Below are 15,153 nucleotides of genomic sequence, written 5' to 3'. Positions count from 1 at the left end.
TATCATGTCATCTGCAAACAGTGACAGTTTTACTTTTTCTTTTCCAATTTGTATTCCTTTTATTTCTTTTTCTTCTCTGATTGCCGTAGCTAGGACTTCCAAAAGTATGTTGAATAATAGTGGTGAGAGTGGACATCCTTTTCTTGTTCCTGATCTTAGAGGAAATGCTTTCAGTTTTTCACCGTTGAGAATGATGTTTGCTGTGGGTTTGTCTTATATGGCCTTTATTATGTTGAGGTAGGTTCCCTCTATGCCCACTTTCTGGAGAGTTTTTATCATAAAAGGATGTTGAATTTTGTCAAAAGCTTTTCCTGCATCTATTGAGATGATCATATGGTTTTTCTTCTTCCATTTGTTAATATGGTGTATCACATTGATTGATTTGCATATATTGAAGAATCCTTGCATCCCTGGGATAAATCCCACTTGATCGTGGTGTATGATCCTTTTAATGTGTTGTTGGATTCTGCTTGCTAGTATTTTGTTGAGGATTTTTGCATCTATATTCATCAGTGATATTGGTCTGTAATTTTGTTTTTTTGTAGTATCTTTGTCCGGTTTTGCTATCAGGGTGATGGTGGCCTCATAGAATGAGTTTGGGAGTGTTCCTTCCTCTGCAATTTTTTGGAAGAGTTTGAGAAGGATGGGTGTTAGCTCTTCTCTAAATGTTTGATAGAATTCACCTGTGAAGCCATCTGATCCTGGACTTTTGTTTGTTGGAAGATTTTTAATCACAGTTTCGATTTCATTACTTGTGATTGGTCTGTTCATATTTTCTGTTTCTTCCTGGTTCAGTCTTGGAAGGTTATACCTTTCTAAGAATTTGTCCATTTCTTCCAGGTTGTCCATTTTATTGGCATAGAGTTGCTTGTAGTAGTCTCTTAGGATGCTTTGTATTTCTGCGGTGTCTGTTGTAACTTCTCCTTTTTCATTTCTAATTTTATTGATTTGAGTCCTCTCCCTCTTTTTCTTGATGAGTATGGCTAATGGTTTATCAATTTTGTTTATCTTCTCAAAGAACCAACTTTTAGTTTTATTGATCTGTGCTATTGTTCTCTTTGTTTCTATTTCATTTATTTCCACTCTGATCTTTATGACTTCTTTCCTTCTGCTAACTTTGGGTCTTGTTTGTTCTTCTTTCTCTAGTTCCTTTAGATGTAAGGTTAGATTGTTTATTTGAGATTTTTCTTGTTTCTTGTGGTAGGCTTGTATAGCTATAAACTTCCCTCTTAGAACTGCTTTTGCTGCATCCCATAGGTTTTGGATTGTTGTGTTTTCATTGTCATTTGTCTCTAGGTATTTTTTTTTCTAGGTATTTTTTGATTTCCTCTTTGATTTCTTCAGTGATCTCTTGGTTATTTAGTAACATATTGTTTAGCCTCCATGTGTTTGTGTTTTTTACGTTTTTTCCCCTGTAATTCATTTTTAATCTCATAGCGTTGTGGTCAGAAAAGATGCTTGATATGATTTCAGTTTTTTTCAATTTACTGAGGCTTGATTTGTGACCCAAGATGTGATCTATCCTGGAGAATGTTCCATGCGCACTTGAGAAGAAAGTGTAATCTGCTGTTTTTGGATGGCATGTCCTATAAATATCAATTAAATCTATGTGGTCTATTGTGTCATTTAAAGCTTCTGTTTCCTTATTTATTTTCATTTTGGATGATCTGTCCATTGGTATAAGTGAGGTGTTAAAGTCCCCCACTATTATTGTGTTACTGTCGATTTCATCTTTTATAGCTGTTAGCAGTTGCCTTGTGTATTGAGGTGCTCCTATGTTGGGTGCATATATATTTATAATTGTTATATCTTCTTCTTGGATTGATCCCTTGATCATTATGTAGTGTCCTTCCTTGTCTCTTATAAAAGTCTTTATTTTAAAGTCTATTTTGTCTGATATGAGTATTGCTACTGCAGCTTTCTTTTGATTTCCATTTGCATGGAATATCTTTTTCCATCCCCTCACTTTCAGTCTGTATGTGTCCCTAGGTCTGAAGTGGGTCTCTTGTAGACAGCATATATATGGGTCTTGTTTTTGTATCCATTCAGCAAGACTGTGTCTTTTGGTTGGAGCATTTAATCTATTCACGTTTAAGGTAATTATCGATATGTATGTTCCTATGACCATTTTCTTAATTGTTTTGGGTTTGTTTTTGTAGGTCCTTTTCTTCTCTTGTGTTTCCCACTTAGAGAAGTTCCTTTAGCATTTGTTGTAGAGCTGGTTTGGTGGTGCTGAATTCTCTTAGCTTTTGCTTGTCTGTAAAGCTTTTGATTTCTCCATCGAAGCTGAATGAGATCCTTGCCGGGTAGAGTAATTTTGGTTGTAGGTTCTTCCCTTTCATCACTTTAAGTATATCATGCCACTCCCTTCTGGGTTGTAGAGTTTCTGCTGAGAAATCAGCTCTTAACCTTATGGGAGTTCCCTTGTATGTTATTTGTCGTTTTTCCCTTGCTGCTTTCAATAATTTTTCTTTGGCTTTAATTTTTGCCAATTTGATTACTATGTATCTCGGCGTGTTTCTCCTTGGGTTTATCCTGTATGGGACTCTCTGTGCTTCCTGGACTTGGGTGGCTATTTCCTTTCCCATGTTAGGGAAGTTTTCGACTATAATCTCTTCAAATATTTTCTCTGGTCCTTTCTCTCTCTCTTCTCCTTCTGGGACCCCTATGATGCGAATGTTGTTGCGTTTAATGTTGTCCCAGAGGTCTCTTAGGCTGTCTTCATTTCTTTTCATTCTTTTTTGTTTATTCTGTTCCGCAGCAGTGAATTCCACCATTCTGTCTTCCAGGTCACTTATCCGTTCTTCTGCCTCAGTTATTCTGCTATTGATTCCTTCTAGTGTAGTTTTCATTTCAGTTATTGTATTGTTCATCTCTATTTGTTTGTTCTTTAATTCTTCTAGGTCTTTGTTAAACATTTCTTGCATCTTGTTGATCTTTGCCTCCATTCTTATTCCGAAGTCCTGGATCATCTTCATTATCATTATTCTGAATTCTTTTTCTGGAAGGTTGCCTATCTCCACTTCGTTTAGTTGTTTTTCTGGGGTTTTATCTTGTTCCTTTCTCTGGTATATAGCCCTCTGCCTTTTCATCTTGTCTATCTTTCTGTGAATGTGGTTTTTGTTCTACAGGCTGCAGGATTGTAGTTTTTCTTGCTTCTGCTGTCTGCCCTCTGGTGGTTGAGGCTATCTAAGAAGCTTGATGGGAGGCTCTGGTGGTGGGTAGAACTCACCCTTGTTGTTTTTGTTTTCAGTGTTTTTCCTTCTTTCTATACCCTACCTCACTTGATATCATCACCATTTCCCCCTGTTACTTAAATAGATTTTGTCTTTGATATGTCTCCTTATCCCTTTAAAATCTGTCAGTGATCTGTCATAAGTCCTAATTCTTCCTGCCTGCCCTCATAGTCCTTGTCTGTACTCTCATTTCATGCCTTGATTTTGGAAGTAGTTTCTTATCGGTCTCCATACTTCTGGTCTCTCTCTCTCTGATCCACCACCACATTGCAGGCAGTGTTAATTTTCTAATACGTATGTTTGATCATACAAACTCCATGGTTAAAAATGGTTGGTTTCATTTATATCCTGCATAAGTTGATCACATGCACTTACTTCCTCTCTCTTCCTAACTCCATTAAAATGAGAGTAAAGAAATGGAAAAATTCAAAAGGGCAAAGAGAACAGGAATGGAAACACTGACAGATGTAAGGTTGGAACTGTTTTTTTACTTAGAGCAAAGGAAGTTACAACTCCAATATCTTCCCCTACATGAACTTTCGAGAGAAACCAACTCATTCTTCCCATAGAATTCCTAATATTTCAAGACTTGGAGGCACCTGGTCTGTAGAAGGCAGGAATGAGTCATGAGATTGAAAGCATGGGCTGTTCTTTGAAAGTCTAAAATAAGTCGCTGAAGTCTCCTGTACCATCACCCCCTCTCTGCTCCTCTGGAGACCAGAGGTTTATTATGTGGAGAATTTGACAGGAGAGCCCCAGACTCAGAGATCCAGGTGCAGCAAGTGGATTGCTTAAAACGATGGGATTACATGAAAGTTTGCATACCTAATTTTGGGACCTGTATGTTCTACCCTAGATGCAGTTGGTAAAAAGTTTCATGAATTAATTATTTTCACATTCCCAGATTCCTAATAGTAATCTAGATATAGCTGGTTTTCTCTTGGCACATCTTCTAAAAAAGCATGTAGCCTAAACAAAATTAAAATTTCTCAACCTCTCAAAATTCTCTCACTGGTTAAACATTTTTAGAAAAGGTAAGTCAAAAGTCAGTTGATTTTGAGATGCTTAAAAAATTTATTTTGTTTAGGCTACTCAGTTTCTTTACTTGTAATAACAGGATTATAAGCAGAGAAATGCGATTGTGCAAATAATTATGAATGCTATGTTGTCATTTGATTTGTTTCTTTTTTAGAGTTTTGAAGACCCAAGAAACAGAGTACAGTTGACCCTAAAACAGCACAGGAGTTAGGGGCGCCAACCCCTAAACAGTTGAAAAGCCTCGTACTGCTATCTCTGCTTTTAAAAAAAGAAAAAGAATTGATAAATGATGCACCCAAGGGCAGGAAGTTGAAACAGTTTGGATAGAATCAGGAATGAAACTCCAGTTCTTTTGATTCCACATATTATGATCTCTAATTGAACACAAGCTTTTCCCCACACTTAGTTAATTTAAAGATTTGTAAAATGAAAATGCAGGCACTATATTTATTGAAAAAATGTGTAAGTGGACCTGCACAGTTCAAACCTGTGTTGTTCATGGTCAACTGTACTTTTTCGCCTTCTACTTCTTTTCCTTTTGCCCCTAAATTAAGGGACAGGTAAAGGCAGGGAACAATGAAGAAAATCTTTTTTCCTCTAGCTTAATTATTTTAGGTTTTCAAGTAGTTTTATAACAAGCATAATTATGTTAACAAACTAAACTGGATACTATACCTTTTTACCTTCCCAATGCAATAAATTGATTTTATTAACAAGAAACATTTATGTAAATTATACATTTTTGCTTCCCAATATATTTGAAATTAATAGAATACGTTAAATATACTCTCTATCTCCAATGCAAAGCATCCACATTACTAAAAACAAATATATACTATAGTTTACTACCACCTCGCCTGCTCCTTTCCCATAAAAACAATGTTCCTACCTCCAATACCTATTTTATATCTTTAAGGTTTAAAAATCTTTAAACAATCTTTCTATCCTTAATTTTGACCAACCACTTTGAAAATCGTGGGCCCTGCATATGGGCCCCACAGGCCTCAAGTCCCGCTGGTAACTCTTCTCTTCTTAACTTCTCTGTCTCACCCAACTTCACACATACGCCCCAGGTCTTCTGACTCTCATTTAATCCATCTTCCTGTATACATGGTGGTTTTTCCATAGATCATTGTTGGCTAATGATTTCACATGAAATCAGTCAGTACTCTTTAATGATTTCAGTGTTGAATTTCGTAGGTATTTTGACTATTGCAGATTCAGTTTCTTAATTTTCATAAGCTGTAATATGGATATTAGGTACATGGACATACATTTTGCCTATCGCAAAATATGTAAAATATTACAAAGGTAGCATAATATGAAAATTCTAGTGTTGATTTTCATAGTAAATATTGACTTCTTTTCCTCCTGAACAGGTCATTCTCCAACTTTAGAGGTGATGGATCATCTGCATAGAGGGGAATCAGTTGCTGCAATACTCCGTAACCGGTATATTTATGGAAGCAGTTTACCTTATAAGTTATATAATGTCTCTTCTGCTTATTTATTTACCTAACATAGTTGGTACTCAATAAATATTTGTTGAATACCTGGCATAAAATAAAAGTATTTGCTATATGAGTGAATAAAAGAATGCCTGGGTGACAAAGAAATGGAATGAAGAACATGTTAATGACTGTGTGTTCTGAGCTAATGAAAAAAATAGACAATATAATCAGAAATTAAAATTGGTGTACATTGTGAACACCTGGAATTCAGTCAGTGGAGCTATTGATTTGAATTTTTAGTTTTAAAGCATACCAATGAATAAATACTGGTATCTGTTGCTTACGAATAGATGTCTCAATGAAGTATTTTTTTAAATAGTATTGCCCTGTGATTGTGTGTACCTTTCTGTTATTTAAAATTCCAGTTAAAACTTTTTTAGGGAGTTCTGAGAAATTGAGAGCTTCCTCTGTCAGTTTAGGATTTTAAATTCATGGTTTAAAGAAACATAGCCTTTACTTTGCAGGTGTGAAAGAGTATCCCTTATTCCCAATAGTTTAATTGTATGGTTTGGGTGAAATATTTGAAATAATATGCTGGAGTTGTCTGTATCATGGTTCTGACAGTTACTAGTGTAGTCTTGGTTAAGTTTTTTAATTGCTCTGGGCCTTAACTTTCTCGTCTGTGAATTGGGGATAATAATAATAATACCTATATCTCAAGGTTGTTTTGAGGATTAAAAAAGTGTCTATTGGGTGTGTGTGTTTGTGTGGAGAGAGAGAGCTTGGCAAGTAATTCACGGTATATCAGTGCTTGTGTTGAAATATAAATGTGAGATTTTAACTATTTTGAAAATACAATATTTGTGTTACTAAATTCTAAAGTACTTTAAAAATAGGTGTGTCTTAAAAGAATATGGAAAGGGGGGAAAGGTTGAAGTATAAAGGGTACACATATAACGTCATTGTTATTTGAAAGATACCATGCTAGGAATTGTACATAATATTCCCATCAAGGAAATATTGTATGAAAGGTACATGCTTGTTGGAATGTGGGCAAGGGGCTGTAAGGTAGACTTGTTCAGAGATACCGAAAGCCAGGAGATCACAGCAGGAATCATGTGTTGCCACGTTGGGTGAAAAGATAGAAGAGTAGATTGCTGGGCCGGTTGGAGGGGGGAAGTTGTGTCGAATACCTAATGGTGAACTGAGTCTGTAGAGTTCAAGCACTGCTGAAGTGGGGATTCTATATCACACATTTGGAAGAGGAACTAGTAGGACGGCAGGATTTCCTAAGCTCAAGTTGATAACTGTGGTGGTTATAGCATAATTGAATTTGTTTCCATTATTATTATTGAGATATAATTGCATACAGTAAAATACACATACATTTAATTATACATCTTGATTTATTTTTATACATGCAGACATCCAGGTAACCACAACCCAGGTCAAGATAGAAAACAATGCCATCCCTCCAGAGAATTCCCTCATTCCCCTTTCCAGTTCATGTCCCCTGCCTTCCTACTGACTTACGTATTTTGGGTTAGTGTTCCTTGTTCTTGAACTTCATGTAAATGGAGTCAAACACTGTGTATTCTTTTGTGTATGGCTTCTGTTGTTCAAAATAATGTTTTTGAAATCCACCATCCTTGCAGGTATCTGTAGTTTCTTCTTTTTTTATTGCTCTGTAGTGTTCCATTGTTTAAATATACCACAGTTTGTTTCTCCATTTCTTGTTGAGAGTCACTTAAGTTATACCCATTATTTGGCTATTATGAATTAAGCCATTGTTGACATTTTTTAGCAAATCTTTTTGTGGCCATGTACACTCATTTCCTTTGGATATATACCTAGAAGTAGAATTGGTGGGTCATAGGAGATGTATACATATATTTATTTAATTTATTTAACATTCGTAGAAACTGCCAAACACTTTTTTAAAGTGGTTATACCATTTTCTTTTCTGACCAGTAATAAGTGAGAACCCTCACAAACTCTTGGTATTTAATTTTAGCTATTCTCTTGGGTATATAGTTGTTTCCCACTATGGTTTTCTCTTTGCATTTTCCTCACGTGTTTATTAGCTATTTGTCTTTTAGAAGTATCTGTTCAAATCTTTTGCCCATTTAAAAAATTGGGGTTTTTTTCTCTTTGAGTTTTAAGAGTTTTTAAATTTTTTCTTGATATTTAGATGTATGTATTATGAATATTTTCTTCCAATCTGTAGCTGGCCATCCCATTTTCTTGTTTGTGTCTTTTGGTGAGCAGTTTTATTTTTGTTTCATTTTGATGAAGTTCAATTTATCATTTTTTTTCTTTTATGCTCAGTAATTTTTGCATCTTTCTAAGAAATCTTTACCCTCCCAAATTTCAGGCTTTCTTCCTGATGTTTTATGGTTTTAGCCCTCACATTATAAGTGCATTCTTGACCAGAAACTTAAATAAATGAACTTATGACCTGTTTGTATACACAAATTACGGATCAGTTTCATATTCTAAATAAAACACAAACCAAACACATTTAGGAATGTATGAAAAGTATTAACCCTTTGTGACTAGGAAAGTTTTACCCCAGAGTGTGAATTCCTTAATACCATGAAAGCTACTCATATGACGCATCCTGTCAATAGATCTCATAAGAAATAAAAGGTACAGTAAATGCTGAAGGTGTTTGAAAAAAATTCATTGCCCATAAGAATAAAGAATTAGTGATAGAAAGTTGCACTCTTAACAAGAAAAATAATTATCTCTCTGAAACCAACAAACAAGCATTGCACTTAATGATAAATGTAAGAGTTGTTCCTTAAGCAGCAACAAAACAAATATGCCCTCTAATTACCACTTTAAAATATGTATCTATAAACTATGGCCAATGTCAATAAAGAGGCATACTTAACAGGAAGGAGGAGACAAGAAAATGATCAAGTTTTAGAAGATAGACTCATGTGCCTGCAAAAGCTAAGACATAAAAACAACTTCTTAATTGATAGAATTTTAATATAAGTTCTAAATATAGTTGAATATAAGATAAAAATAAAAACCAGTACCTTTTATCTATATTACAAATAGTCATTTAAAATATATAATGGAAAACATTCCATTTCCAAAAGCCATAAAATGTAAATATTTAGTAATAACCCCAACAAAAATTTCTAGGACCTATATGAAGAAAATTTAAAAATTCAACTGAGAGATAGGAAAGAAGATATTTTTTAAAAATGGAGAGACATGCGATGGTCCTTGATTAAAAGGCTAAATTTTAGAAAGAGCTCTTCCCAAATTGTTATATAGATTTAACACGAATTTAGTAGGAAATTTAAAATTTTGTCAAGGTGATTATTCAATAAGATAACGAATGTATGAAAGAAATGTATCCCCATTGCTTAATACAATGTCTGACATGTAGTAATTGCTGGTCAAAAAAATCTAATTTTTCTATTTATAATTCAACAAACATTTATTGTGTAATTGCTAAGTGCTAAACATTTTCGGGTGCTAAAATATGATGATAAATATTAAAAGTGATGAATCTTTGTTCTGTTGGAGAAAGTTAATGTCGAAAATTAATAAACAAGGTAGGAAGATAAAGAATTAAGGGTGGAGGGTGGCAATGCAGAATAACATCAACCTGTTATTAGTCTTAGATGTTTTTAGTCTTGCAATCTACCATTCATCATATGTTTTACCCTATTAGGACTTTTATTCCAGTGATTCGTTCAGTACAGGGAGAGGTCAGCCATATGTGTCTTGTTTTGTTGCAAACAGCATCTCAGTGTGAGCATCGTCCTCATGTACACATTACGGTAATGTCAGGGAGACATTTGGTTAAGAGTCACCCAGTTGGTGTTATGGTGGTGGTGTGTACTGATGGGGTTCCTAGCTGTAATAAGGATTTCTGCAGTGACGTGTCAAGCTCTAACAGTGTTCCAGTTTTCTAAAAGTACTCTTTGATAAATAAAACACAGTATATAATATTGTCTGGTGTTTGCAATAAGGAAAAAGAGTGCCAAACACTGTATAATTGGATTTTCATCCCTTTAACAAATATTATGCACCACTTACTGTGCACGGTGTTAGGGATATGGCAGTGAATGATAATACATGGTTCCCTGCCAGTTTGGTGGTTATTGTAGTAGTCAAAATAAGAAATGAGGAGAGTCTGAACAGAGGTAATGGCAGTGGAAATGAAGAAGAGGGGAGGGGAGGGAGCTGTGAAATATTTAGGGGTAACTTTAACAATACTTGGCGTTCAACTAGATTCTTCACACTCTAGTCAACATGATCTTTTAAAACTGATTATCTGATAATGTGGTCCAGATTGCCCTTTCCTGTCCCTGACTATTGAAATCCTACCTGTTCTCCAAGACCCAGATCAAATTCAGTGCCCTATGTATCAACCTTCCCTGAGCAATCCAAGCAGATAATCAGGAGGTCTCTTTTGCCTCTGAACTGGTTTTTTTCCCTGTAGTGAATTTTATCACATTCGGCTCTGCATTGAAGTTAATTTGAACATGTCTTTGCTTACAGCGTCATTAAGAGAGCTCTTTCAGAGCGTGACTACCTGTATCTAATGTATATTTACATCACATTGCATATAATGCAGGATTTTGTACATAATAGGCATTCATTAAATATTTATAGAAGTTATAACATTTATCAATAATTATTTGTTGCTGATGATTTTATTTGGTTAAATTGTTTAGGGTAGTTTTGTTTCCCACAGTCAATTTTTACTAATAGTTAAGCAATTGAATATTAAGCAACAATCTTTAAGTTGTAAAATAGACTAATGAAATTTATTACAGATTCTAGGAATAAGCTCAGACTTTTTTTACTGGCTTACTATATAATCATTTCTTAATAGTATATGATGCCAAGGGAACACAGGGCTTTCAATCTGGTCATTTGATATTTTAAAATATTGAGCCTTTACTATTTGTCAAGCGCTGACCTCATCTGTAACATTTAAGGATTGGAAGATCCCGACCTTCCTTTTGGTTTTAAAAGTCTGGAATTATATCTTTAAACCTAAGCACACAGTAGGTGATAAATAAACACATCTTTGATTAACCTTGAGGATGGTCAGTCATTGAAGATGTCCTTTTTATTACTGTTTTCACAATTTGACTTTATAAACTTCCATGAAAGTATGGTTATTTATGCTTTTTAAAGATTAAAAATTTATGAGGATCTAGTTTTACCTTTGCTAAATTGAGTCAGTGATTATAATAAGGTTAAATCTTAGGCTAGAAGATGCCTATAAGCATTATAATATGAGGGTAATGCACGAATTTCTGAGGCCAGTTAAATTTTATACAGTGGACTTTTATTTTGGCTCAGAAATTCTGTAGGTCTTGGTTACCCATTATAATTGTCATAATACATTGCTGTAGGTGCACGTTTATCAGCATATTTGTTCCTCTTACCGAATAGTTGCATATCTTTATACAAAGGACGTGAACTTTTTAGTAATGTTGCCTGTTTGATCTTTCTAGAGAATTTTCCAGGCCATAGAAAGTGTTCCTGCTTCTGGGGAGAGGAATTACTACCCTGATTCCCCTTTCTATGTCTTAAATGTTCCTGTTCATAATTCTGTAAATGTTCTACACATTCTTTCTGGGACATCTCATCTACAGCCATTAGTTGAATCCCAAACTATATGTGAAGACCTTAACATTTCTATCCATTTAATATTTAAATCTTTTTCATGAGTCCCCAACTAAAAAGTGCTGTATTCCTCTCTCTACCAGTTTGTTCATTTGTTTTGACTTTACAAGTAATGCATATTTATTATAGAACACTTAAAAATAACAAATTATATACAGAGAAAATAATCACTGAAAGTAACTCTGTTAACCCCTTAATGCATTTTCACTATAGTCTTTTGGTGCATTTTGAAATGTAACTGAAGTCGTAATTATTGAACATGATATGATTCTAGTGTTGTACTTAAGAGCAGAGGCTTTGAAGTCTTCCAAATACAGGTTCAGATCAAGCTTTGCTTCTTGCTAGCTGTGTGAAGTTTGGAAAGTTTCTTAACCTCTCTGAGTCTGTTTCCTCATCTATAAAATAAAAGAGTATCTTTGTTTGGGATTGTTCTGAGAATAAAATAAAATTTTGTAAGGTAGTCACATTCCTGGTACATGGTAAATTCTCAATAAATGGAAGCACTTACTGTTTTATTATACTGTATATCATGTCTGTATCCTGCTGTTTTTCTTAGTTGTATCATGAACATTTTCACATGTTAATAAAAACTTGTAGTAGATATAATAGCTGCAAAGTATAAACTCTTTCACGGTAAAAATGATTTCTTAAATATTTAGGTTGGATCCACTTTTGGGGTGTTATTTGTTTTAGTGTCTTCCATATCTATCATATTTTCTCTCCTCACTTTAATATTGTTATCTTTTTTCCTTTTACTTAATGAATTTATTTTATACTGTATCAGACTCTCTCTTTACTCCCTCTGATATACATTTTGGTTGTTACTCTGGTTTAGTTTCCTGGTAGTTGGCTAATACAATTTATTGCTTTCCTCATCTGATCATGTTATCTTATTTGGCTTCCTCTTCCTGCTTTACTGAGACCATGTTTTCTCATTCTCCTGAATGTGCCAAAGGCTTTCAACATTGTTTTCTGACTCCTATATGAAAGCATTTGCAGAGTTCTGCTCTTTCTCTGAGTCTTTATAATGACAAATCTCCTTTTCCTTGTTTTTCAATACATTTTCATTGCTCCCATGCTAGTTGTTTTTCTGTTTGTTTATTCTCAAAGGAAGAAAGATTCCTTGAATGGCCTTTGTACTGGCTGTTCCCTTTGTCTGAAACGTTCTTCCCCATGGTCTTTGTGTGGCTGGTTCTTCTTTTCAGATCTCCACTTAAATGTCCACTTAAAGGTTTTCTTTGACTACCCACTCTAAAGTGGTCACTTGTTTAGTGCCACACACCCCCCCCCCCAGTTTCATTCTCTGCATGACTCGTCACTACCACTATTAGGTATTTTCCTTCTTTGTTTATTATCTATCCCTTTTTGCTAAAATAGAAGCTCTAGGAGGTCAGGGATCTTGTCTGTCTTGATTATCTTTTTCCCCAGCCAATATTCCTGACCTTGTCTATTTTATTTTATTTTTTTAATTTTTATTTTATATTGGAGTGGAGCTGGTTAACAATGTTGGGTTAGTTTCAGGTGTACAGCAAAGTGATTCAGTTGTACATATACATGTATCTTTTCTTTTTCAAATTCTTTTCCCATTTAGATTATTATACAATATTGAGCACTGTTTCCTGTGCTATGTAGTAGGTCCTTGTTGGTTATCTATTTTAAATATAGCAGTGTGTACTTTAATTTTAGCACCTACCACCATGTCTTGTACATATTAGTTGCTCAGTAGGTATTTGCCTACTGAATGAATTGACCATTACCCCTTTATGTGCTCTTGGGTACTAATCCAACCCCTTCCTCAGAGTTTTACCCATGAGCCAATACTGATAGAAATAAATGACTGAAATAAATAGATGAGGGAGAAGAGACAATTCTTCCTTGCAGAACAATTCCGAATTTTATATATGTACGAATGTGTGTGTTTGTATGTATATATTTCCCCCATTCAACAGATGGAACTTCATCTATCTCCCCCCTTGAGTGTGGACTTAATGATTTGCTTTCCAAAGGAAAGGAAAAAATAGTACCTTTATAGTGAAGAAATCTGGCAAATACTACCTGTGGTAGACTTAATAGTGGCCCTCCAAAGATGTCTGCATATTAGTCCACAGAACCTGTGACTGATACTGTATGTGGCAAAAACAGACTTTGCAGATGTGATCAAGTTAAGGACCTTGAGGTGGGGAAATTATCCTGGATTATCCAGGAGAGCCCAGTGTAATCACAAGGGTCCTCATAAAAGGGATGCAGGTGGATTCAGAGTCAGAAAAGGGAGATGTGATGATGGAAGGAGAGTTTGGAGCCATGCTGTTGGAAGATGGAGGAAGGTGTCATGAGCCGTAGCATGCAGGTGGCCTCTAGAAGCTGGAAAAGACAAAGAAACAAATTCTCCCCTCAAGCCCTGCCAATACCTTGATCCTAGACTTCTGACCTCCAAAACATTAAGATAGTCAATTTGTGTTGTTTAAAGCTGTTAAGATTGTAGTTATTTGTCACAGCAGTAATAAGAAATGAATATACCATGTATCCACAGTCTGGCACACAGGCTTCCCAGTATATAGCAATATTTGTAATTTCTGACTTGATATGAACACAAGAGAGGTATCAGGGGTGGACAGTGGAAGGGAACAGCACCTTTGCTAGGTCTGTTTCCATACCTGTGCTGTATTTTCTCACTTTTTGTGTCTGTTAGATATTTAGCGGTAAGTTGGCGGTGGCAGGATCAGAGGCTATTAGCTATTTGTTATTTAAATTTAGACACTCATGTATTCATCTTAAAGTTTTCCTTACCCAATTGTGTAATTTATGCTCACTGTGAAGTATTTGGAAAAATATGGAAAAGTATAATTCTACTGTACTGAAAGCACTGTTAATATTTTGAAACTCATAAATACAAGTGTTTATTCAACATGAAGATTGCCTGGTATTGTAAACACGATGGGTCCAAACCTGTCTCATCTCTGTCCCCAGAACCTGCTTCCTCATCTGTGGTCTTGGCCTTGCTTAGAGACGCTGCCATTCACTCAGAAAGTCGGCCATCATCCAGGACTCTTCTTTCTTTCTCATTCCCCATATTCAGTCAGTCACCAAGTCCCCTTTCTCTTTCCTAATTATTTCTCCAATCCACTCCCTCTGCTGCTTTATTCTTATTACCTCCTTCTTATTTCAGACCCACATAGTTTGTCACCTAGATCTTTATAATATCCTTCTAAACTGATTTTTGGCCTCCAGTCTTAAACCTCTTTTACCTCCCACCTCCTTCTCCCTCTCCAGTCCATCCCTCCCGTTACAGCCATAATGATCTTTCTGGAATGTAAAGATGTATGTTCATATCGCTTCCTTGTTTAGATTTCTTCACTGGCTCGCAGTGTGGCAAGGCCTTTCGTGCGGCTCCTCTCTGCCTGCCTAGCCTCATCTCCTGCCTAGAGCACGTGTTGCCCTCCCTCAAAATTGGGAGATGATATGTTTCCTCCTGTTTCCATCCCTCTTGCTGGTACGCCTTCTCCCTGGTTGTTGGCCTAACCAACTCCTGTTTATCCTTCAAGACCCAGCAAAGGTATTATTAACTCCTCTGTGATACTTTCACTGACATGTACCCCATTCCTCTTCCAAACAGAATTAGGTATTCTTTTCTTATGGCTCCCATGGTATCAACTCTTATTTCAATGGTGGTGGTAGTGGTGATCAAAGTCCCAATAGTAGCGCTAGTTGTATTTGAATAGTCATTATAATAGCTGACACATATAGCATTTACTTTGTGCCAG

The 15,153-nt window shown here is 35.4% G+C and overlaps 1 protein-coding gene across 3 annotated transcripts in view; it reads left to right on the top strand.

Annotated features, from left to right (window-relative positions):
- Positions 1-15,153, top strand: part of KLHL13 (kelch like family member 13) — a 192,003-nt gene that overhangs the window by 67,804 nt on the left and 109,046 nt on the right. For all 3 annotated transcript variants that reach the window (XM_036839084.1, XM_036839088.1, XM_036839087.1), the window contains one exon: positions 5,654-5,726. In XM_036839084.1, the coding sequence (XP_036694979.1) occupies positions 5,654-5,726 (73 nt within the window). The remainder of the gene's footprint in view (positions 1-5,653; positions 5,727-15,153) is intronic.

This window comes from Balaenoptera musculus, chromosome X, assembly GCF_009873245.2.
Source record: "Balaenoptera musculus isolate JJ_BM4_2016_0621 chromosome X, mBalMus1.pri.v3, whole genome shotgun sequence".
Taxonomy (NCBI): Eukaryota; Metazoa; Chordata; class Mammalia; order Artiodactyla; family Balaenopteridae; genus Balaenoptera; species Balaenoptera musculus.
The sequence above is the reverse complement of the archived record's forward strand: the minus strand, read 5'-3'. Positions and strand labels throughout refer to the sequence as shown.